The sequence below is a fragment of the Cyprinodon tularosa genome, unplaced genomic scaffold (genome assembly GCF_016077235.1).
Source record: "Cyprinodon tularosa strain WSP-4 unplaced genomic scaffold, ASM1607723v1 ctg817, whole genome shotgun sequence".
Lineage (NCBI taxonomy): Eukaryota > Metazoa > Chordata > Actinopteri > Cyprinodontiformes > Cyprinodontidae > Cyprinodon > Cyprinodon tularosa.
Genome location: NW_024039582.1, coordinates 816,870 through 843,277, shown reverse-complemented (window position 1 = coordinate 843,277; position 26,408 = coordinate 816,870). Strand labels below are relative to the sequence as shown.

Below are 26,408 nucleotides of genomic sequence, written 5' to 3'. Positions count from 1 at the left end.
TTTCAATCAGGCACCGCTGCAGACAGCTCCGCTCCGCTTGTTGGGTCCTTTTTGCAGTGGCTGGGATTAGCCATTAGCTGCTAACATGCCGACTGTCGGAATTAAAAGAGACTTTCTCTTCAAAGCTTTGGGAAAAACATACAGTGAGTTTTTTACTTTAGCTTATTTTCACTTTAGCTTATTTTAGCTGTTGTTCATCTTTGATTTTAAGTTTAATTTAGATTTTAAAAAGGAATAACTCGTTGGTGCTGCGGCTGAACGTGCTGCTGACAGTTCATTGATTGTTGCTAACAGCTAAAGCTAAACATCGTTTAACTTCTTAGCCTGTTGAAACATTAAACTACTTCAGATTATTTCCCTACTTTTTAAAATAATTTAATGTCAGATAATGTTGGATTAATCTGAAATAATCTGCTTCCCATCGGTTTATGTCTGCATGGTTGCATCATTTCCTCTCCAGCTTTAATGACAGTTTAACAGCTGTGGGATTATAATCTGATTAATAACCAGCTGAATAAACTTTATTCCTTTTCCTTCTGTAGCTGATGAAGAATTTGAAGAGTTGTGCTTTGAGTTTGGCTTGGAGCTGGATGAGGTGGTAAGTAAAATAATTTAATTTTAAAAATCCAATCTGACCAAAGTTTGACTGAATCGCTGCTAAAAATAAGTCAGATAATCTTATTTACTCAAAAATTTTCTGAGAATATTCTAGAAATGTTTGTTTTTATTCGTTTAATTGAGTCTGAATCATCAGACTTTTAGTTTGTCAATCTGAGTTTTTATTCCTAAACAGCTTCTTTCATTTGAAGGAGGATTAAATATAATTTCCAATTAAACCAGGATCAGATGTTAAGGTTTGAAAAAGGAAAACTTCTGCTTTTTAAAATGGAAAATTATGGTTTATATTCTAATCTGTAATAGGATTCACTGTTTTAAGCAAAATATAATATTTGCTGTTTTCCATCGAAGGTTTTACTTTGACATTTCTTAAAAATCTAAATTTCCAGCCAATAGTGTTATTAGAATCCAGGTCAAGACCTTATTTCCTTTGAAACATTCAAAAAATATGCATATTTTGATGCCAGAAATTAATCTTAATGTAATAACAAGAAAAAACAACTTGCACGAATATAGAAAAAGAAAAATAACAAAAAGTGTTTCTATAAGAAATTCATGAAAAAAACTCTTAGAGTGAAAGAAACACATTATTTTGGTTCAACATCACCTTAGAGGCATTAATGCAAATACTGGCACTCACATCTTTTTTATATAAACCTAAATACAGCTGTTATGGAGGATTATCAACTTTTTAACTTTTCAATTAGCTTTTTACCTTTTTTCTTGACTTAACTTTTTTTTCCAACTTAATTTCCAGTAGTTAATCTTTCATTCAAGGGTTCATCTAATTGGTCAAATGCCAAAATAAGATGTACAACCATGTAGCAGGATCTATGCTGAATGGCTGGATATAGATCTAGTGCTTCTAGTCCTCACTGAGGTATGTTGGGGGGGGACTCGGTTTGTAAGGGTATGGAAGTGATCAAAAATGGAAACTTGCCCTATAAAGCGGGGGTCGTCAAAGTTTTCCAGGCCAAGGCCCCCCAAACTGATGGAGAGATGGAGCGGGGACCCCCTAATTATATATATATATATATATATATATAATGTATATGTAATTATCGATACAATAGTGTTCTATCAAACTGGTCCTATAGTCACTCTATTACAGATGGAGTAATGTAACTAAAGTAATCCCTCCCTGGGATTATTAAAGTATTTCTGATTCCTGGTTGATGGGACAGGTGTTGTGAATGAAACGGTGTCCAGCTTGAAAGAGCTCCTGTGTGTCTCTGAATGTGAGCATTGATGTCTGAAAGACATCTTCTGCCTCCATTTATCTGTTTACTACAGTCTGTTGGATTCATGTTAATGAGGATTTAAAGACATTTCAATTAGGGGAAAAAAACTGCAGGGGGGGAATATAAAAAAAAAAAAGTCTAATCAACCGGAATTTTCGTGACCCCCATGCAGTACCTCCATGGACCTCCTAGGGGTCGCAGACCCCCTGTTGAGGACCTAAAATGGTTTTTGTATTCTGTCTGCTAGCTCTTTATTTCTAGCGACGTTAGTTTTAGTTTAAAACTTTACATGTGGACAGAAAGAGATGAAGCAAATGTAAAGAATAATAAAAAGCTATGTTTCCATTTCCATCCCTGTGTGAACCTCTTTGCTCTGTCGCCATCCCAGACCTCGGAGAAGGAGATAATCAGCAGGGAGCAGGGAGACTCCAAGGCTGCTGACGCATCCGATGTCATTCTCTACAAGATCGACGTTCCTGCTAACCGCTACGACCTGCTGTGTCTGGAGGGCCTCGTCCGCGGTCTGCAGGTCTTCAAGAATAAGTGAGACGCGTAACATCGCAACAACAAAAATCATTTCTGTTGGTTGAAGCTTCTTTTTCATCTGGATAAACACCCCCCCTCATGTGTTTCAGGCTGGAGGCTCCTAGATACAGGCGCCTGAGCCCAGACAGCGGCGAGCCGCAGCGGCTGATCATCACTAAAGAGGTGTGAGGTCACTGCCCTAAAAATAGCTAAAGCTTAGCTTTAGTCCGGGAGTTTTTGACGCTTTCCTCTCATGCAGACGGCAGCAGTGAGACCTCACGCCGTGGCCGCCGTGCTGAGGAACATCACTTTCACTCAGGAGCGCTACGACAGTTTCATTGAGCTGCAGGAGAAGCTGCATCAGAACATCTGCAGGTCGGTGCCGCCTGAGCAGGGATGCTGATTGGCTCAGAGGGGCTGTTGGACAGGATGAGGTCACAGTCGGGTTGATGAGTTTTCCTCGTTTCAGTCTCATAATAAAGATAATGTTAAACATCGTAACAGTTTAATAAACCGGTTACAGCTCAACCCTACAACTCCCAAGGCCGTCACTTTGACAGTTCTGAGATTTTAAAGGGAAATAACTTTATTTACATTAATCATATGTTGCTCATTTTAACTGACTTTTCCTGTTTTGATATTTCCTTAATTTTCACATATAAAAATGGTTAATTTTACCTCGATCTACTCAAGCCGTCATTTTGACGTCTCTGTTGTTGTGTTGTAAATTCTTCCCACGTTTGATTGACGTTCGGTACCGTTTCCTAGCAACCAACATTCTACCTAGAACTAACACAGAAAAAATGGATTTCAGAAGAAATCTAACAGCGAAACAGGCTTTAGAAATGCCTCCGAATATTGATGATGGCGTTTCGGGTGGAGAGAGAGACCGATGAGGAGGACTGGTTTGGAAGTGGCTCAGACAATAGTTAAACTTTAGTTTAGGGATGGACGATATAATCGGCCCCCTATCGGTATCGGCCTTAAAACTGAATATCGGACATCGGCCACCCCACCGATATTTAACCCGATATTTGATCAGCTTCTGAGTTTCTAAAGTCTAAAAAAAAAAAAAAAAAATACTACTTCTTCTTCTTCCTCAAAAACTTCTTTTTTACAGACTTAAAAACTTCTAAAGACGAGGGAAAAAATATTGATACATTAAAATATCCCAATATCTTCATATGCTGATATATTGCCATTTAAAAACACCATATCAATCTCTTTTACTAATGAAATATTGCTATATGTCATCGTTATGCTACGAAATCCCCCGAAAATTGACAAAATTTTGCCATATTTTTATGTTGATATATTGATGCGGTATCGATCTATTTTACTAACAAAATATCACAAGAATTTGCAAAATATCACGAGAGTTTGTAACAGAACGATGAAATTTCACCAGATTTTGAAAGTAAAATAGATCGATACCGCGTTTTTTTACCGCTCAGCAGCCCAAAAGCCAAACCAGATTCCGTGGACGACTATAATCTCACCAAGGTCGGCGTGGATGTGTCGCATCAGATGATTCCAAAGTATCCTATTAAAGCTCCGGCGCGAAGGCGGCCTGTGGCTGTATTTCATCATCTCCTGGACGCGGCAGCTATTAACATGTCTGTTTTGTTCCGGAGCTGTTTGAACGTCACCACCTCACGCAGAGATTTAATCCCGGAGCTGGTAAAACCACACGCGCTCCGAGCGCAGGTTACCAGCCCCTACAGAAGCTTTGGCGAGGGAAAGAAAACGGCGCCAGGTGCTTCATCGCCGCACAATAAAATCTAATCATATGACGTTCGTCGTAAATGTGAAAACGTGGTCTGCGGGAAATGTTCGGGGTAATCGATCAATTTCTGTAAATAAAATTTTAATTTCAAACTTTCAGCAGGTAAAACAATCTTATTTTACTGATTTAGACTACAATTAATAATAGCTAATAAAATATATAGCTATTCTAGCTGGTGCACTAGAAGAGTAAACCTGCTGATTTATACGCAGACGACCTGATTTCTGACTATAAATCAGCTTTACTCTCCGTCTCTGTTAGCATTAGAGGTAAAAATTAATCAACATGTTTTTGTTTTTTTATAACTGAGTGGATCTTGGACTGTTTAAACAGGAAGAGGAGCCTGGTGGCCATCGGCACTCATGACTTGGACACCATCTGTGGCCCGTTCACCTACACAGCCAAAGCTCCCGGAGACATCAGCTTCAGGCCCCTGAACCAGACCAAAGAGTTCACCGCCACCCAACTCATGAGCCTCTACAAGGTAAGCAGCTGCCTCCGCTGGCTGGATTCTGGGCTCATAAACAGAACTAACCCAGGATGGTTCTGTTTACACAGACCGACAGCCACCTCAGGCATTATCTCCCTATTATCGAAGACAAGCCCGTCTATCCAGTCATCTACGACAGCAACGGGGTCGTCCTGTCTATGCCTCCTATAATCAACGGTGAGCTCTTCTCCTCGTTCTTCATCGCATCTGGTCACTGAAACGGAAATCGAGCAGAACGGCAGCGGAGATCGGGGAATAATCCAGTTTGCTTTGGTTCCAGGGGATCATTCCAGAATCAGCTTACAGACCAAGAACATCTTCATCGAGTGCACGGCCACAGATCTCACCAAGGTACCACCCACACTAACCCCGCCCCCTTACTGTTGCCGGGAGAAACTGGCTCACACCTAAAAATGTTTTTCCCTGCAGGCAAAGATCGTGTTGGACATAATAGTGACCATGTTCAGCGAGTACTGTGCGAAACCGTTCACGTAAGTCGCCGTTCTTCAAGTGCTTTACAAGAATCTGTAAACCAGAAAGGCAGAAATAATAATAATAAATAAATATTCTTTATTTTTTTATTATTAGTTTAAATTTTGTATCGGTATACTCCGTCCTCCCTGAACAGCGGGATTAAGAGCTGCACAGAAGGTCCGAAATTAACTTCCCAAATCAATTTTTTATTTGGCGAGTTAACGCCACAGCGCCATTCGCCACAAGGCGAGGAAATTTTTGGACCACAGCTGCGTTTCAGTCGGATATTATTAATAATGACCTGGATCAATATCTGCTTGCAAATGAGCTGATGGTACAGATCGGCTAGTGACACTAATGTTAGCTTAAATCCTCTCAAGCTGTTTACTTAGAGATCCATCTAAAGTCTCTTTCCCTCTGAAAACATCGCGTTAACGCGTCTTTTTCTAATATGGGTCGACCAGCTAACAATCGGCATCTGGTTCCCTTCCCATTGGCTAATAAAGTTGTTCTAACCCCTCGCTGGCTGCTGCATAGCCTCTGTCCCCCCCACCGATGCGTGTCTGGTGAAATCACATTGGGTTAGTGTTGATGATGTCACCAGTGTGACAGAAATCAGGAAAGTAAACAATGAAGAGCAGCATGGAAGGAAGGCAGGGCGTAGTCAGAGTGCTTTGTTGTTTCTCTCCATTATCTGTCTGAATCCGTCTCACAGGAGCTGCTCCATGTTCATCCAATGGAAACAGTCGATTCTGCTCAGATCAGAAGCGACTGGCGCGGCGTGTCGACGTCAGCATATTGCGTTCAATGGTATTGCGTAATTTAGCGGGTCGACCCGGCTCTGGTGTTCCCACAGCGTGCCGATCAGAGCCGGGGTGATTTTAACGCGACTCGCGGCAGTGAGCTGTTTCCACTTAACCTGACTCTGCCAGATGGATTTGCTCTGCATATCCATCTGGAAACCTTCCGTTGAAGTAATTTTGGGAAGGGGCGAAAATACTGGTTAGCTGATTGGCCTATGTTGGTGATAGACGGGCCAAATAAACCAATCAGATCAACGAAGCATATGACGTACTAACAGAGCGACGACGAAGAGGAGCCAATTGATAGATCAAACTCTTGCCGAAACCAGTGGGGAGAAGAGCAAAAACATCTTTTCCTCTGAGAAAAGCCTCCAGAGCAGTGTTTTGCTCTTCTTTCAGTGAAGAAATACTCTGTAACTCCGATAAAACTTGCTCGATAGCCACGCTAACGCTAGTTTCATCGGCTGAAGCCGTCATGTTCTTTAGACTGAACTGTCGCGCTTCTCGTTGCGTCACACCTCAACCCGCCTCAAAGCCAACACTGATTGGACGTTCGTTTGGTGAACGGCTCCAAGTTTTCTTCAACGGAGAGTCTCCAGACTGATCTGCGAGTGAAACCTTGAAAGCTCGCGAGATCAGGATGGTCTCACTGCCCCTAATAGCTCATTGTTCCCGAGTTTAAACGGGTTTTTCAGCCAGTGGGAAAGGGGAATAACTCCAACCATCTTAGCCGCTAAGTTGTGCCCATCATCTGCCCTCTGGTCACCAGAGATGGCAAAAGTACTCACTTTCCGTACTTGAGTAAAAGTACACATACTTGTGTTAAAAAATACTCTGGTAAAAGTGGAAGTACTGATTCAACTTCTTTACTCAAGTAAAAGTAACAAAGTACAGGCTTGTAAACTTACTTAAAGTATAAAAGTAAAAGTAGAAACCACTTTTTTATGTCGTTGCCTACATTTTAAATGGATGTCTGCCAATAGAACTAGATCTCCGTTGTGTTCATTTTCAATCATCTCGTCGTCCATGCTACTATGCTAACGCCACCGCCACCAAGCTGCAATGATTTGCCGCCAATGAATACCGCCGAATCTGTCGATTCATCTTGTAGCGGTGCGTCAAATGCAACGTAGATTCCCATCCAATTAGATTGAATTTGGTATTGATGACGTGAAAAATAATAACGGTAACTCCATTGAAATGATTCAAAACTAAAGTAATGAGCCAATTTTTTAAAATGTAAGGAGTAGAAAGTACAGATATTTGTGTAAAAATGTGAGGAGTAGAAGTAAAAAGTCGCCATAAAAATAAGTAGTAAAGTAAAGTAAAAATATCAGAAAAAACTACTTGAGTACAGTAACGAAGTATTTGTACTTTGTTACTTCCCATCTCTGCTGGTCACCTAGCAACTCCTGCTGTGGTCAACACCATCCAGTCATGTAAACGGATTCATGCTAATGTTAGAATCCCGCGCTGTAGCTCCTGTTGAGAAATGTCTTAATTTAGAGCTTAAAATGGCAAAATTTCTCCAAAAGGTGACAGATTTTTATGCCCGATCTTTTAAGATAAGTGTTTCGAAAAAATTAAATCAATTCAACAAGAAATTCTGTATTTTTTACATGCTAAATGTATCTAGTCTCTGAAATCCAATGTGGTTGGAGATTAGTTCTGTCAGTTTCTGCTTATTTATCCCCTCAACACTAAATATTAAATGTTTGACCTGCAGTAAATCTGTGTGGTTTTGTCTTTTCTGCAGGGTGGAGCAGGCGGAGGTGGTTTACCCGGATGGACAGATCTTCACCTACCCCGTACTGTTTCTTCTCTTCTTCTGAGACGTTTCCCTCCGTTTGCATCGTTTCTAAACGTTCTTTCTTGGTTGCAGGAACTGACTTACAGGAAGGAGAAGCTTTCTGGAGAGTTCATCAACAGAAAAGTCGGCATCAGGTAACACAGCAGCCTGAAGTCACCTAAATCCGATTTAGTTTTTTTGTTTTTTGCCCGTATGAAACCTGGATCTGATCTTTTCATGACAGTCTGATCAACACAGATCCGATTTGTTCCAGTTCAACCCAGGCCACTTAGCTCTGTGGTCCTGAATACGATACCAATCTAATCTTTTTAAATGTGACCTGTGTCTGAACGGCCAGGTCGCATTCATCCGACCTGAACGCCATTAATAACCGACAAAGGTCACTATTCTGCATCTTGCTACACAGAAGCAGGAAGGAAAACAACAACCATGATGGAGGATGATGCGGACCGCTTTATTTATATTGAAAAGATTGAGTTTTTATGGTAGGAAAGATCGCTAGATGCGCTCCAGCCCTACCATCCATGTTTACTTGCGTAAACGCAGAGCACGCTTGCTTGTGACTAGGGGTGTAAATAATATTCGTTTTGTATCGATGCATCGATCCAACAGCCGACGATCTGATGCATCGACACGTCCACAAGAGAATTGATTCATTTTTTGTTCCTCCGGTCTATTTTTATCCATTTGCTCCTGGACGTAATTCTCCTCCCGTGCTGCGGTGGCGCTAAATCTATTTTGCCCTCCTACCTCGCTTCCTGGTTATACTCTTACAGCAGTGTGTTGCAGTGAGCTTGATGCAGACATTTTTAAATTATGCTCAATATTGAAGCGTGGTCTGTGCTACACGCTGTGGGTCTAGATACGGCCGAGGCGGCGAGGAAGTGGGGGCGAGTTTAGTCCGACGACGGAGGGACATGAGGGCCAAAAAGAGCGGAGATCCAGGTGGAAAAAGGGTCCCAGCGTTCTCGCGCACCTCGCTCTTCTAGCGGGTCAAACTTCACGAGTTGTTTTACGCAATTTCGGTCATAAAAACAAAACAAGCCGGTAGGGCTGCAACAACGAATCGATAAAATCGATAAAAATCGACTTTTAAAAGCGTTGGCAACGAATTTAATCATCGATTAGTTGTGTCGCGCGATTAATGCGTCATCTGCCGCCGCCGTCATCCCGGGGAAGAAAAAAAAATATGGCGGAGCGAGTCAGCGCCGCAGTGTTGCCAACTCAGCGACTTTTCAGACCCCTCCAACGACTATTTTTTTAAAAAGCGACTAGCGACAAATCTGGCGACTTTTTACGGTGTCACTGGCGGCTTTTGGAGACTCTTACTTGAAAGCATGTATCGTTCCTACTCTGCCGTGGGGCGCCTCCCCCATCCCAACACCTTTCTCCCTTTCCCACAAGAATCCCTCTCAGCGCTGCAGTCAGAGCCGCAGGATTTTAGTGAGGAGTTTACCCTCAGCGTCCAGACTGCAAATGAAGCGCGCATGCCCCGGGATTGACGGCGCAAATTGATCACAATAATTAAAATAGCCTGCGCTTTGTAAAGTGAAAAAAGTCGTAACATGCAACTTTTGTAAAAACAAATAAACATGGCGCGGAACCACCACTGTTATGACGCAGCACCTGAAAAGAAAACATGTTGGAGCCTCGATGGCAGTGAAGAGAGCTGATCAGCAGGATGAGCGGCCATGTTTGTTTCATTTTAAAGTGGGGAAACGTAACGTTAGTTTCTCAGGTAGCTCATCTGATGCTTTCCTTACCGTGTTAGTAGGTTACAGACAGGGATAAGGTTGGCTACTTATTTTACGTTTAATTTCATTGAATTAGCTTAAGCAGCGTTTATATTTACTTTATAAATAAATTAACTTGCAAATTATGAGGGCAAGGCTTTTAAAGTTTAAATCTTCTGGCAAAGATAAAGTAAAGAAGATCCTGCAATTTATGGAAGTAAAGCAGAATATAATCCAGCAAGATCAGTAATATGTCAATTAATTATCTGCCACATTCCCATGTAAATATCTGTCTTTGGAGGATGTGTTTTTTAGCACCCCTAGTTCTCTCATTTTTATTCCAAATACAATTTATAATTTGAATCACAGGGCTATTTTTATCTCTATGGTTCAGTATTTTCTCAAGTAGCAACTTTAACTGCTATACTTTCCTGTCTTAAAAGGCAGAACTCTTCTAGTCTAAAAAAAACCTCATTTGTTGAAATGGGGGGGCCTATTGTTTGAACCCCTTAGGGGCTTTAAAAAACAAAAATGCCTGTCTCTTTTTGCGCTTTATGAAACAAAGTACCCTATATTTTGTGGATGTACAGCTACATTTCTCATGTAAGTTTGCGTAGTTTTAAAACAAACATTTATTTTTCATATTGCACTAGTACAGGTAATGAGAAACCTGTACTTGTGTGCTTGTTTGTTCTGTCTAAAATGTTTATTTTGGAATAAAGAGGTTAATATAAAAAAAATATTTTGTGTCCGATTCATCGATTAATCGAAAAAATAATCGGCCGATTCATCGATTTTCAAAATAATCGTTAGTTGCAGCCCTACAAGCCGGCCTCCTGTCTGCGGCGCTGTCTGCGGTCACCTACAATCTGGGAGAGGAGCAGCGGAGCGTCTGTGGGGGGGGCGGGGCGTCTGGAGACGTATTGCATTGCACTCATTGCACTGATTTAGTGCAGTATTTTTTGATGCAACTTTTCTACTTCTGTTATTTGCTGTTGTTTCTAAAAAAAAAATGCATAACGATATTACAGCTTTCATTAATTTATTTCAAACTTGAAACATTGTCTAACCTGTAAGGTAAAAAAACAAAAATGTAACCAATTAATCGAATCGTATCGTGGTGTATTCTTGAGTATCGAAAATAATCGAATCGTTGGGTCAGGAAATTGATACTGAATCGAATCGCCATGATGGATGTGATTTACACCCCTAGTTGTGATGTCATTGCGTCCTCTGCTGCGCATGCGGGACACTTGTGTCTGCGGAAGGGGGCGGGGCATATCTCTGTTAACTGCAACACACACAGACCACCTGGTTTCTGAGCATAAACCAGCCTTTAGATCTGCTGAGTGTGAATCCAGTTAATCCTGAGCTGATCTCGGTCTTCAGATTAACCAGACGTTGACGTGAGGAAAGATTAAAGGAGCTTTGAAGCAGCGGCCTGATCGTTTTCCTCTTCCCTCCTCCTGTCAGCGAGTCAGCGGAGCAAATCTGTCAGCTCCTGACCCGGATGTGCCTCCTCTCCCATCCCCTCGGCGAAGAGATCGAGGTGGAGATCCCGCCCACACGCCCCGACATCATCCACGCCTGTGACATCATGGAGGACGCCGCCATCGCCTACGGTTTTAACAACGTCCCCCGCACGACGCCTCGCACCTACACCGTGGCCAACCAGGTGCGCCGCATCAGCTCCCCGGAAAACCTCCTTTTTCCAAACAGCTGAAAACGTCCCGTCTTATTTTAACGATTCTTATTTTTCCCAGTTTCCTCTGAACAAACTGACTGAGCTGCTGAGACACGACATGGCAGCCGCTGGATTCACCGAGGCTCTAAACTTTGCTCTGGTGAGAAAAACCCGGAATGACGCAAACTCCTGCCTCATTTTTTATTTTATTTTTTTTCCTGTAGATGTGATCGTTTTCCTCATTTGGGTTCCCGCAGTGTTCGCAAGAGGATATCGCAGAAAAGCTTGGAAAGAAGATCTCAGACGTCAAAGCCGTTCATATTTCCAACCCCAAGACGGCCGATTTCCAGGTGAGACCAGGAAATGCAGCCATCCGCTTCCATTTCCTGATCTGTTTGCTTTAATGCTATCATCATCTCTACAAAACGGTTAAACGCGTTAAAAAGACAAACTCTACACTGCAAAAAATGTAAATCTAAATAAGTATTTTTTTCTTAAAATAAGTAATTTTTTTCTTGAATTGAGGAGGTAAGTGAGACACTTTGCCAATGGAACAAGAAAATTTACATTTAAAATAAGAAAAAATAACTGCATTGTCTTATTTCAAATGCATATTATCTAATTATCTTGATCTAAGAGTAAAAATACTCATTCCATTGGCAAACGATCTTATTTGCCTGCTCAAATTAAGAGTAAAGTCCCTTAATTTAAGAATTTTTGTACTTATTTCTAGATCGTTTTTGCAGTGTATTCTGACAAAATGTGTGACGGTTTGAACGCAGGGAAACTTTTCCATTTTCTGGCTGACTCTTAAAGGAATAGTACACCCAAAATATGATTAGCCTTCATTTTCTACTCACCCCCATGCTGAACAACACTCTGGAGTACTTTTTTGATATCTCAAATGCATCTGGAGATCTGGGAGGCTTCTTGCTGTCTGCTGACATTCAAATAATTGAGGTCTATGGCGCCCGAGGCAGAAAGGTCCATAAAAGTCCACAAAAAACGTGTCAATATTCCTCCATACTGCTCGTCCAATGTATTCCAAGTGTCCTGAGTGGGTAGCATCCAGAATTTACTCGAAACGAAGTCATTTAGAATGTTTTTAGAGCATAAACAGTAGTGTATAGGATTTCCTAAAAGCGCGTTCACGAGTCTACGGAAACCGGCAGACCAAACCAGATGAAAGTGCGCATTCAGCGTCTGCTCTGCCAATAATGCAAGCGTAGAAGAAGAAATGTGCTGTTTACCTGTGCAAAGAAAGAAACAACGAAAGAAAAATGTCTGAGGACTTCAGTGTTGAGGAAGAGCATGAGTTCTTTGCCGAGCTGAATGCGCACTTTCATCTGGTTTGGTCTGCCGCGGTTTCCGTAGACTCGTGAACGCGCTTTTAGGAAATCCTATACACTACTGTTTATGCTCTAAAAACATTCTAAATGACTTCGTTTCGAGTAAATTCTGGACGCTACCCACTCAGGACACTTGGAATACATTGGACGAGCAGTATGGAGGAATATTGACACGTTTTTTGTGGACTTTTATGGACCTTTCTGTCTCGGGCGCCATAGACCTCCATTATTTGAATGTCAGCAGACAGCAAGAAGCCTCCCAGATCTCCAGATGCATTTGAGATATCAAAAAAGTACTCCAGAGTGTTGTTCAGCATGGGGGTGAGTAGAAAATGAAGGCTAATCATGTTTTGGGTGTACTATTCCTTTAAGCATTACAAAGGACAAATGCCATTAAACAAACCACAAACAATGCTAATCTATACAAACATCCAAAACTTCCACTAATTTACATTAAATTGTCTACAAAAATAAATCAGACAATACATTTTAAACAGCTTATTACCCATTACAAACTAAGATAAAAACATCTATGCAGAGAATCCAGTGCAAGCCATCTATTACCACTGTTTCTCCACTAGGTGGTGCTCCTGCCCTGTTTAACTTTCTGCACAGGGTTCCCGCGGGTCCTTAAAAAGTCTTAAAAGGCATTGAATTCTTCAAAATAAAACTAAGGCCTTAATTGGTATTAAAATTTTTTTAAATCAGTCTTTCGTAGGTCTTAATTTTTAAAACATCATAAATAGGATTATTTTAATTGCGATTTATTTTTGTAATCTAAATAAGCATTAAAATTAACAATTTTAATTGGGACATTTGGGAGATGCACCATTAACTTTTTGTCTGGAAAATCTGAGCAAGTGTAAATGTAACCAAAATTGTCTCCAGCCAAGAGTTTCCTCCATGGCTAAAACCAGGGAACATACATGAGGCTCAGTGGATTTAGTGCAAGAAGTCATTCAAGCTCAGAACGATGGGAATTAAGGTTCCCTGCTAAAACAAAGTTTGTGAATTCAGTTAAATAATTGTTCAAATATATCTGTCATTTGTGTGTTTTTAGCTTTCTTCCTGTAAGGGAAGCTTTTCAAAATTTGAAACATTAGTGCAGTGGTTTATGTTATAATAAACCTTTGGGTTAAGTTGTCGCAAGCGGGTTTTTCTTGTGTTTCTTGTGAATTTGGTCTTAAATTTTTATTTCAAGTGGCATTAAAAAGTCTTTAATTGAACTTGCCTTATGCTGTAGGAACCCTGCTGCAGCCATGTTTCTAACCCGGTGACGTTTCATTTTCCCTCCACCAGGTGGCGCGCACCACTCTGCTGCCTGGCCTGCTGAAAACCATCACCGCCAACAGGAAGATGCCGCTTCCTCTCAAACTGTTTGAGATTTCTGATGTGGTGCTGAAGGATGAGAGCAAAGGTTGGAGTCTGCATGTCCCACAAACTAAGGCTGATGTTTCTGACACATTTATTTTCCCTTTAGACAAACATGTGCAGCTTATTGGAACATTAATACTTTTAAGTTCCTTTAACTGAACAACAGTTTTCTCCACCGTCCCAAAACAGAAGTTGGAGCGAAGAACAATCGCCGTTTCTGCGCCGTTTATTACAATAAAGCTCCGGGCTTCGAGGTGATCCACGGCCTGCTGGACCGGACCATGCAGCTGCTGGAGGTGGAGGCGGCGCGTGGAGATGGATACCACATCCAGGCTGCAGACGGTGAGACATTCTGGACTCAGAGGGGGAGTGTAGATCCAGAGAGGAGGATAGGAACCAGCAGAAAGTGTTAAAGGAAGGATATAAGGCTGCTTTGGTTGGGATTATCTAAATCCTTAAACGCAGTCAGTTATTAGAAGAGGATTTATGATGAGTGGGAGGAGGAATCTACACTGTAAAAAAGAAAACAAGTAATTGTTCTAGAAAAAAAAGTCTTTCCACTTGTTTTTAGCAGGTTATGATTCAGTTTATTTCTGTAGCTCCAATTCACATCATGTCATCTCAGGTCACTTTCCAGTTCACCAGATCATCCAGTCAGATTGATTCAAAGTTTTCTATCTAAGGAAAACCAGCTGATTGCATCGACTCATTGACTCTTCAGCAATCCCTCACACTAAGCATGCTTGTAGCGACAGTGGAGAGGAAAAACTCCCTTTGAACAGGAAGAAACCTCCAGCAGAACCAGGCTCAGTGTGAGCGGCCATCTGCTGAGGCCCACTGGGGTTCAAGGAGACAGAAGCAGACATAGAAAAAGAAGCATAGATACAAAAGGCAACTGTCAACCAGCTCCACAGGCGGCCCCGTCCAGGAAACACACAGCCAGGCAGACGAGCTCCGAGCCAGCTCCCATGTCAGAGGATGAAGAGAGCACATCCAGTTAGTCACGGGCAGAGAAACAGGACTACACTGGAAAACAGGCCAAGCTCCAACATCTAGAAACAAAGGTGTTGATGGCAGCAGCACAGCTGATATTTCTCTCCAGGATGGAGTCACAGCCAAACAGGAACAGACCAGATGAAGCTACTATGAGAAAAAGCAGAGAGAGCAGAACGTTAGAGATTGAACTAATAGATTCTGCAGAGTGGGAGAATAGAGAGAGAATGAAGCAGAATGATGAAAAAGGGGTCCCTATGTCCTCCAGCAGTCTAAGCCTATAGCAGCAGAACTATAGAGATAGCTCAGGATAACCTGAGCCACCCTAACTAGAAGCTTTATCAAAAAGGAAAGTTTTAAGCCTAGCCTTAAAAGTAGACAGGGTGTCTGCCTCACGGACTAAAACTGGTAGTTGGTTCCACAGGAGAGGAGCCTGATAACTAAAAGATCTGCCTCCCATTCTACCTTTAGAAATTCTAGGAACCACTAGTAAACCTGCAGATTGAGAGCGAAGTGCTCTGTTAGGAACATAAGGAACAATCAGATCTCTGATATCAGATGGAGCTTGGCCATTTAAGGCTTTATATGTGAGAAGGAGGATTAACGTATAACTACAAAAAAAGGATTTCTTTATCTTATTTTTTTCATCTAATTATCACAGTTCAGTGAGTTTCAATGTTCTGCAGCTTTTCATTCATTACAAATATGAGTCACAACTATTGGTTCAGTTCGACTCAGACTTCATGAATCACTATCTAAAAAAGGAAAAAATGTGAGGGAGGTTATTGCCTCAGCAGCTGTTACATAAACGATGGAAGATCTACAATTGCTAAACCGATCATCTGAGTTAATTTCTAACTCAAAGGAGGAAGCGTTTGATTCATGGCCTTCCAGTTTAAACACCTGTGATCATGAGACGCGGCTCAGAGCAGAAGGATGGAGATCCTGGATCAGAAGGTCCAGGATCTCCATCTGAGAGGAGAGGAGGATGGAAGGACAGATGGAGGTTTATCTGCTGCTCTGTGATCTGAGCTCCGGATCGTTTAGGAGGAGCTTCAAAGCTGCAGCTAACAGGCCAACCAGGTGGAAGCATCACTGTGGTGTTAGCTTTGAGCTTAGAGAAGATTCATGCCAGAGAAGGAAAATGTTCAACCAAGCCAATAAAATGTGGAACATCCTCTGAATGCTCCACATTTCCAGGTTGTGACTGAAAGTTTGACTCACTCCTCCCACTGAAACACAAACTTTCATTCATCAGAACCTCACAGCAGCGGGCCGAGCATGTCCCTACTAAAACATCAAAGATGCTCTCCCAACCGGCAGAAATAATATAGAATAAAAATTAGAGATTATTGATTTTTTTCCAGCGTTTTATTGTCATTACACTCACAAATATACAGGTGCTGGTCATAAAATTAGAATATCATGAAAAAGTAGATTGATTTCAGTAATTCCATTTAAAAAGTGAAACTTGTATATTATATTCATACATTACATACAAACTCATATATTTCAGATGTTTATTTTGTTTAATTTTGATGATTACAAATGACAACAAATGAAAATCTCAAATTCATCATATCAGAAAATTAGAATATTACTGAAGACCAATAAAAACAAAGGATTTATAGAAATGTTGGCCAACTGAAAAGTATGAACATGAAAAGTATGAGCATGTACAGCACTCAGTATTTAGTTGGGCCTCCTTTGGCCTGTATTACTGCAGCAATGCGGCGTGGCATGGAGTCGATCAGTCTGTGGCACTGCTCAGGTGTTATGATAGCCCAGGTTGCTCTAATAGTGGCTTTTAGCTCTTCTGAATTGTTGGGTCTGGTGTATTGCATCTTCTTCTTCACAATACCCCATAGATTTTCTATGGGGTTAAGGTCAGGAGAGTTTGCTGGCCAATTAAGAACAGGGATACCATGGTCCTCCAACCAGGTACTGGTAGCTTTGGCACTGTGTGCAGGTGCCAAGTCCTGTTGGAAAATGAAATCTGCATCTCCAAAAAGTTGGTCAGCTGCAGGAAGCATGAAGTGCTCTAAAACTTCCTGGTATGTGGCTGCGTTGACCCTGGACCTCAGAAAACACAATGGACCAACACCAGCAGATGACATGGCACCCCAAACCATCACTGACTGTGGAAACTTTACACTGGACTTCAAGCAACGTGGATGAAGTGCCTCTCTTCTTTTCCTCCAGACTCTGGGACCTTGATTTCCAAAGGAAATGCAAAATTTACTTTCATCAGAGAACATGACTTTGGACCACTCACCAGCAGTCCAGTCCTGTTTCTCTTTAGCCCAGGCAAGACGCTTCTGACGCTGTCTGTGGTTCAAGAGTGGCTTGACACAAGGAATGCGACAGCAGAAACCCATGTCTTTCATACGTCTGTGTGTGGTGGTTCTTGAAGCACTCACTCCAGCTGCAGTCCACTCTTTGTGAATCTCCCCCACATTTTTGAATGGGTTTTGTTTCACAATCCTCTCCAGGGTGCGGTTATCTCTCTTGCTTGTACACTTTTTTCGACCACATCTTTTCCTTCCCTTCGCCTCTCTATTAATGTGCTTGGACACTGAGCTCTGTGAACAGCCAGCCTCTTTAGCGATGACCTTTTGTGTCTTGCCCTCCTTGTGCAAGGTGTCGATGGTCGTCTTTTGGACAACTGTCAAGTCAGCAGTCTTCCCCATGATTGTGTAGCCTATAGAACTAGACTGAAAGACCATTTAAAGGCTTTTGCAGGTGGTTTGAGTTAATTAGCTGATTAGAGTGTGGCACCAGGGGCCATCAATTTTGAACCTTTTCACAATATTCTAATTTTCTGATATGATGAATTTCAGATTTTCATTTGTTGTCATTTGTAATCATCAAAATTAAACAAAATAAACATCTGAAATATATGAGTTTGTATGTAATGTATGAATATAATATACAAGTTTCACTTTTTAAATGGAATTACTGAAATCAATCTACTTTTTCATGATATTCTAATTTTATGACCAGCACCTGTAATATAACAACATTCCCTCTCTGCATTTAACCCCTCCCTTTGGGGAGCAGCAGGCTGCCATGGTGCCCAGGGAGCAGGGTGGGGTTAAGGGTCTTGCTCAGGGACCCAGAGTGTCAGACCCAGAGTGGGGATTGAACTCATAACCTCAGGATTCAAAGCTCTATGCCCAAACCACCAGGCCACCGCTCCGTAAAATGTTATACCTGCCAAATTAAATAATAACCGTTGTAGTTTACAGTAACATCTTAATAATGTGGTGATAATAAACACCTTTGAAATAAAATTATTAATCTAAAAAGATTTTTTGATTTCTAAACAAAATGAATATAGTTTAAAAAAACGTCTATTGCACTTTTTATGTTACAAATAGAGGAAAAAATGCATAAATATGCATAGAATTATTTGTTTCATGTAATAAACAATTTTTAACTGTAATACTTTTATGCTTGTATTTTATTAAACGTTTTAACATGTATTTATAATAGAACTGCTGTAATTAGGTTAATCATTTAGATATTTATGTTTTAGAGTTTCTATATAACCTTTTGATTATGATTATGAAATAAATTGAAAATTATTTTAATATTTAATAATCAGATTATAGATTAGTTAGTCGATACGTTGCTGAATGCAGAACCTAGAGATTGAATCTGCTGCTGTCGTCTTTCCGTTTCGTCCGTCGCTGTGAAATAATCAATCAGGAAGAGTTTCTCTACTTCTGTTGCTTGTTTCTTCATTCCCAATATCGGATCTCTCTCTCTTCTCCTTTGTCTTCACCTCCATCCTCCTCTTACTCCCTCTGCTCCTCCAAGGTCGCGCCGTCAGGTTTCCTTTCTTCCTTCCTGTCTGTCTGACAGCAGATCAATGAGCCTGAGTATCAGTGAATCAGAGACCAGACATACACTATATTGCCAAAAGTATTTGCTCACCCATCCAAATTATTGGAACCAGGTGTTCCAATCACTTCCATGGCCACAGGTGTATAAATTCAAGCACCTAGGCATGCAGACTGTTTTTACAAACATTTGTGAAAGAATGGGTCGCTCTCAGGAGCTCAGTGAATTCCAGCGTGGAACTGTGATAGGATGCCACCTGTGCAACAAATCCAGTCGTGAAATTTCCTCGCTCCTAAATATTCCACAGTCAACTGTCAGCTGTATTATAAGAAAATGGAAGTGTTTGGGAACGACAGCAACTCAGCCACGAAGTGGTAGGCCACGTAAACTGACGGAGCGGGGTCAGCGGATGCTGACGCGCATAGTGCGAAGAGGTCGCCAACTTTCTGCAGAGTCAATCACTACAGACCTCCAAACTTCATGTGGCCTTCAGATTAGCTCAAGAACAGTGCGCAGAGAGCTTCATGGAATGGGTTTCCATGGTCGAGCAGCTGCATCCAAGCCATACATCACCAAGTGCAATGCAAAGCGTCGGATGCGGTGGTGTAAAGCACGCCGCCACTGGACTCTAGAGCAGTGGAGACGCGTTCTCTGGAGTGACGAATCGCGCTTCTCCATCTGGCAATCTGATGGACGGGTCTGGGTTTGGCGGTTGCCAGGAGAACGGTACTTGTCTGACTGCATTGTGCCAAGTGTAAAGTTTGGTGGAGGGGGGATTATGGTGTGAGGTTGTTTTTCAGGAGCTGGGCTTGGCCCCTTAGTTCCAGTGAAAGGAACTCTGAATGCTTCAGCATACCAAGACATTTTGGACAATTCCATGCTCCCAACTTTGTGGGAACAGTTTGGAGCTGGCCCCTTCCTCTTCCAACATGACTGTGCACCAGTGCACAAAGCAAGGTCCATAAAGACATGGATGACAGAGTCTGGTGTGGATGAACTTGACTGGCCTGCACAGAGTCCTGACCTCAACCCGATAGAACACCTTTGGGATGAATTAGAGCGGAGACTGAGAGCCAGGCCTTCTCGTCCAACATCAGTGTGCGACCTCACAAATGCGCTTCTGGAAGAATGGTCAAAAATTCCCATAAACACACTCCTAAACCTTGTGGACAGCCTTCCCAGAAGAGTTGAAGCTGTTCTAGCTGCAAAGGGTGGACCGACGTCATATTGAACCCTATGGATTAGGAACGGGATGTCACTTAAGCTCATATGTGAGTCAAGGCAGGTGAGCAAATACTTTTGGCAATATAGTGTATGTCAGCCTGTCCTTAATCCCATTCCAAGGTCCTGACCCGGGCTAACAGCCCACTGGACTCATCCTGAGGATCCGGGCAGCGCAGCGACCATGTCGGCTTAGCTTCCGGCTCTAAGCCTGGAAAAAGGAAGAGGTGATCCTCATCGGACCCAGAACCACTTAGGAGACAGATGTCCATGTTTCACCTAACAGGCGCGTCCGAAGCACAGACCGGAGCGGCCGCTCATCCTGGGACTCCATGAGCCGCCGTCCTTGGTGTCATGTTAAAAGGATGCGCACGGGTTAATTAAAAATAAAAAAAGTTGGTCAGAAAAAGCTCCAGATTACCTGTTTCAGACGAACTAAATAAATAAACTTAAACTGGAATCTAAAATTAAAATTGAGATGCCTGAACTGCTCCTGTAAAGCTCAATAAAAGGCTGAACAGATCCTTCCATCCAAGCACAATAAATTATAATCCTTAGCAGCGATTTACTGGCTGCTTTAACACGAACGCAGCAAATAAAGGGAAGTTTGTTCATTTATTGTTGCTCCAACAATAAATGTAATATAAAAAAATTGCAATCAAGAAATAAAACTGAGAAAATGTTTAATCTGCAAAATATTTTCTCAGATTGCTTATTCTGATGTTTTTTTTTTATAGGTTTATTACTTTAACCTTTTCGTTTCAAAGTTTAGTTTTCAAATTGCATCATTTTCAAACTGCGTTTTCCAGACCGCATTCTGGGGGCGGGCTAACCTCTGGATTGAGGAGGCCCGGTACAGGGCCCGCCATGACACCAGCTGATGTCTATTTAAAGCTACAGTGTGTAATTTTCAGCGACATCTAACGTCCAGACTGCAGACCGCAACAACATGAACATCTCCCCCCCACCGCTTCTCCCCCCCAACAGTACGGCGAGCGTTACGGGACAAAATGTCTTCCACGACGTCCGCATCACCTCCCTTCTCAAGTGATGAGGTTTGTTTACATAGATCATTTTACAGATAGTATTCTCAGGCATAATACTGCCATCTATTGTTCAGTACCGTCTCAGTTCATCTCTCTCAACTTGCCGTAGTTACTTTCGAGCGTAATGGGAGATCTCGCAATCGCTAGTTTGTTGGCTCTGCGCTGCCGTAGCGCAAAGATGTCTGCCTCCATGGCTGCGAGACCCGCTCCTATGTAATTATAAATAACGAATTCTAAGGCAACGCAAATATTAAGGTTAAGAGGCTGAGCTCGTAGATGATGATAAATAACATAGTTATGTATAATATATTACATTTCTGACTGTATATCCCTGTAATTATTACACACTGTAGCTTTAAAGAAATGGCTAAAACACAGTCACATGGTGTTTCATCCACATTCCTTTCAAATGGAGCTTTAAAATTTCTAAAACATGTTTCAAAATAAATTTTTCCCTAAATACTTCTTGTTTTATAGCTGTGTAAACAAATAATAAGATTTAAAAATTAGTCTGCGGGAGTAATGCAACAGCAGGTATTCATCTTTAGCCCCGCCCCCTAATGGCCGCCATCTTTGGAAACTAGAGGCTCAGAGCTTTCCAAGGAGGGGTCAGAGGTCATTACGCGACCATTTCAGGTGATGTAACCAGCATGCGTTACATAAGCTGCTCTGTTATTCTTATTTTCTATTTAGTTTGTTGATATTATTGGTAAATTTTAATGAAATAAATAAATAAATCTTAAGAGCAAAGGCTTTTCCTCATGCAGAAGGTCACTAATGATGTAAATCAGCATATTTGTCTGAACAGATTCCCTTTGATGAGGAGAAAAAAGCATGTTTGCACTTTTAGTTATAGACAAGATGTGGATCTATAAAGTCTGAGGGTTCATTCTGAGATTCAAATAGCATTTCATGGTGTTTTACAGTGTTTTTTTGGTGCAAATTTTTTGCGAGGCTAAATATTTTTCACTTCTCCTTTGTTTAATCACCTGTAAATCAGACATGTTGACATTTAAAATACTGTTTCCACCTGAAAAATATTCCTCAAAGCCTTTACCTCCATACAAATACGAACTATTCTATTTCCAATTTAATAGTTTGGGAGCTGAACTTTACTGCAAAAAAATCAAAATCTAGATAAGTCATTTTTTTCTTAATATAAGTGCATTTGTTCTTGAATTAAGGAGGTAAAAGAGACATTTTGCCGATAGAACAAGACAATTTACACTTAAAATAAGAAAACACAATTGCATTGTCTTATTTTAAGTGCATATTATCTAATTATCTTATTTTAAGAGTAAAAATACTCATTCCATTGTCAAACTATCTCATTTACCTACTCAAATTAAGGGTGAATACACTTAATTTAAGACATTTTTACTTATTTCTAGGTCGTTTTTGCAGTGTCGATTTAATCCAAATCTGTGATTTCAGGGTTTTTCAAAGTTTAATTTCTGGATTGCATTTATTCATTTTTGTTCACACCAATAATGGAGCAAACTTCACTCCATACCGATGTGTTTTTCCTTTAGCAGCCCGCTCCGTCCATCTGAGCAGAACCAGGAAGATCAAACTGTTGTAGATAAACTATCTTAGATTTTTCAGCTGTTTTTCCTTCTAAAAACCAAATTCCTTCTGTTCTGCTTCTGACTGATCAGAATAAAGATCTAACCAAACAGAACAACAGCCAGGAAATGATAATCGATCCACTTCCTGCTCTGCTGAAAGTCGCAGCGCCGGTGGAACGTTTCCAGGATTTCACTGACGGATCAGTTGTTTAGGATACACCCAGGGCTATTTATACCGTTGCCATGGCGCCAACCGGTGACGCGTGGGGAGCTAATGGACTACAGCGAGCGGGAGAGTTCCCCCCGCCAGGGTCATCCCCTCCAGCTCTGGTCCTGGAACCCATTAGCCGGTCAGCGTGGGAAGAAGCAATGCATGATGGGAGTGCGCCATGTTGGAACAGGTTGCTATAGTAACCACTGCTTCCGGCAGCCTCGGGGGGGCCTGCCAGCCTTTGAGGAAAGTGAGCGGTCAGGTCGGACAATGAAGAGAGTTTGAGGATTCACAGAGTAATCGGATTACTTCTGGGACACAGGAAGTGGCGTCTGCGTTTGGGTGTCGGATGCGTTTGGAGGCGCAGATGAAGAAACGGCGTCGGTGATGAGCGTGGGCGAACAAATGGTGATGATTAAACGGCAGAACAAAGGAGCAGTTTCACCCACGCTGCCTTTTTCTCTGATGTGGAACAAATCCTTCTTTTTTTTCTTTCCAAGACGCAGATGATGATGATGGAGGCCGCAGAACATTTTCACACTCATCCTGCAGGAAAGAAGAATCTTTCGGCTCTTTGTTCCTTTGGTTGCTCTAGTTTAAGTTGTAATGTGGATTTCTTCTTCTTTTTTTATTAATTTAAGCAGGATAGTCCCCTCTGGGGTTAAGAACACCTTTTCTCCTGGGCGTCTCTACGGAAGCCCAGAAAGGCAAAGAAAACTTTGGTTAGATTTTTAAGTGTTTTTAGAAATCCAACCAAGGTTGTTTGTTTTGTTGTTGTTGTTTTTTTTCCTTCATTGCGTTGGTGGAAAAAAAAAAGACTTTGAATGAATTTAAATAAAGATTTTTTTTCTGGTGTTTGTGGAGAAAAAAGAATACTTAGAAATCTAATCAAGTTTTTTTCTTTTTCTTCATTTGTTGGTGGAGAAAAAAATTTATAAAATTTGCCTTAGGTTTTTTTTTTATATTTACTTTCCTTTAGGGCACAAATTTATAAAAAAAAAAAAAAAAACTTCAAACTTTTCTTTTCCAGATTTTTCTCTTTCCTTTCAGGGCTTCCGTATATCTCGGTCACGAGGCAGCAACAAAAATAAAAACAGAATGTGACGTCAAAAGAAACTGGAAAACGGGTTCATGTTAATATTTCAGCTTCAAGCACTTTCAATGTTTAGTTGCAGATAATTCGATTTTCTGAGGGAAGTTTCTGGAAGGAGCCGAGGGAACAAAGGCTTTCCCTCCGGATCCATTCGGAGCAAAAAGGACAGAAAGGTGCATGAGGCGACTTTTCTCAGAGCAACTGAAACCCAGATATGATCAGGAAGGAGTCCCGCCTCCTCAGTCAACTAATGGGGAGTCCAAACCAGCCGAGAACATAGATTGTCCAGCTAAGGCCGTTGGTGGTAGCAGGTGGTTTTTGACTTTGTACGCACTTCCGACTTATTTATTGTTGAAAAAAAAAAAAAAAGGAGACAAAATATTTACTGAAAATTGCTTGCAACTTAGTCGAAAAGAAAAATAATGTTAATTTAATGTTTGAAGCTCTAAAAAAATGGTCGAAAAATTATTTTACAAAACCTCCCCAAACCACACCAGACATTTGCCAAACAATCCAGCTGCACCTGGCGTGTTCTTAATTACTCCAATTAATGGGAGGGTCTAACAACGTAATCTAAACGATTCCAAATATAAAAAATAACACCTTTAAATCTAATTCAACTTAAATATATTCTGCCTACCAAAAGAAGAAAACTAAAGTGGTAGAAATTACAAAACTTTAGCATAAATGGCCAAAACATTGATCATAACTCTCTCTTCACGTTTTGCTGTTTATCATTAAAAACAGACGGAATTCAGCTTCTTAAAAAACAAGAGGCACCAGCAGGATTACATTTTAGCTTTTTGTACAGTTTGATTTCCCACATCAGGGAATTCTCAGATCTTTATATGCGAACGAGTTATATTTCATTTCCTACACCAGAGAACAAAGACATGATTTTATTTAATCCTAATCTATCTCTATACTTATGCTACTATCGGCTTAGGCTGCTGGAGGACGTAGGGACCACTTTTCTTGTCTCTTCTTCATTCTGCCCTGAACTTTACTGAACTTTCTCTATCCCTTTCCTTATGTTGGTAGCCTTATTTAGTCCATTCCTGTTTGACTGCGACTCCATCCTGGAGAGAAATATGATCCTTTTGAACCGACTCAGAGCTCATCTGCTTAGCTTTACTGGACCAAACCACCTGTAGAGCGAGTTTACCGTCACCGTCTGTAGCGTAAAGACCTACCGTTGACCTACTGTTGCTGCATGCATGAGACTCAATGAGTCGATGCAATCAGCTGGTTTTCCGTTATAGAAAACTGAACCAATCAGACTGGATGATCTGGTTGAATTGTCTGTAAAGCGACCTGAGATGACATGAACTGAGTTGAAAGTTCTAGTTCTAATTTCTTAAACTTTTCTTCCAGATTCAACCTTCTTTCCGGGTCGCTGTGCTGAGATCTATCTCCGAGGGAAGAGCGTAGGACGGCTGGGAGTCCTTCACCCTGACGTCATAGGCCGCTTCGAGCTCACGCTGCCCTGCTCAGCGCTGGAGATGGACATCGAGCCTTTCCTGTGATTTCCCCTCCCTACCCCTCTAGCAGGAAGTGTGCTTGCGTTGTGTTGATGGGCTGTGATGTTTTCCACCGAATTAAAAATGAGCAGAAGTTGTTTGTGTTGCAGTCGGCGTGGGTTTGTGCATGCGTGCTCGAGGTGCGGAGAATAAAGTCAGTGACTCGTGTGTTGCTTTGATTCTTTCAGTGGCCGCACGGCTGAAGCCCCCCTCACACATGACGTTCCCATGCAGGAAACCGCCAAGCACCAGTTCCCGGCACACCGCCACCCCCAGCCCGCTCTGCCATCCCGCCCGCCTACCACTAAAACTGTATTTGGAGACATGAGCTCACAGGCAGGCCTCAAAGCGCTCGATGAGTTCCTGGCCGACAGAAGCTACATCGAGGGTTTCACTGCGTCCCAGGCTGACGCCGCTGTGTTCGATGCCATCCCCTCGCCTCCCCCGCAGGCCTTCGTCCACCTCCGGCGCTGGTACAGCCACATCAAGTCCTTCCAGACAGAGAGGGCGCTTCTTCCGTCCGCCAAGAGTGAGTTTGTTCTCCCGCCCGCTCCCTCCGCCTCCAGTGAAGATGACATCGACCTTTTTGGATCCGACGACGAGGAAGAGAGCGCCGAGGCGGCCAGAATCCGGGAGCAGCGCCTCGCCGCGTACGCCTCCAAGAAGCCGGCGCTCGTGGCCAAGTCCTCCATCCTGCTGGATGTCAAGCCCTGGGATGATGAGACGGACATGGCCAAGCTGGAGGAGTGCGTGCGCAGCGTGGCCATGGAGGGCCTGCTGTGGGGGCGGTCCAAGCTGGTGCCAGTGGGCTACGGCATCAAGAAGCTGCAGATCGGCTGCGTGGTGGAGGACGATAAGGTGGGAACGGACCTGCTGGAGGAAGCCATCACCGCCTTCCAGGAATACGTTCAGTCTGTAGACGTGGCGGCCTTCAATAAGATCTGATCTGGGCAGAATGAACTGATTTCACTGGCTGGAATATGGAGCTTTGCTGAATAAAATCTGTAGTTTAAAGCATCCTGA

The 26,408-nt window shown here is 42.0% G+C and overlaps 1 protein-coding gene across 1 annotated transcript; it reads left to right on the top strand.

The window, feature by feature from the left end:
• Positions 1–26,408, top strand: farsb (phenylalanyl-tRNA synthetase subunit beta). The gene is made up of 18 exons (XM_038272087.1): positions 1–143; positions 543–598; positions 2,248–2,402; positions 2,495–2,567; positions 2,644–2,759; positions 4,504–4,654; positions 4,729–4,837; positions 4,941–5,011; positions 5,090–5,151; positions 7,694–7,745; positions 7,820–7,881; positions 10,954–11,155; positions 11,244–11,324; positions 11,422–11,514; positions 13,813–13,930; positions 14,077–14,229; positions 25,240–25,387; positions 25,574–26,408. The coding sequence occupies exons 1-18, from the start codon at positions 86–88 to the stop codon at positions 26,328–26,330; spliced, it is 2,517 nt and encodes an 838-aa protein (XP_038128015.1). The 5' UTR covers positions 1–85; the 3' UTR covers positions 26,331–26,408.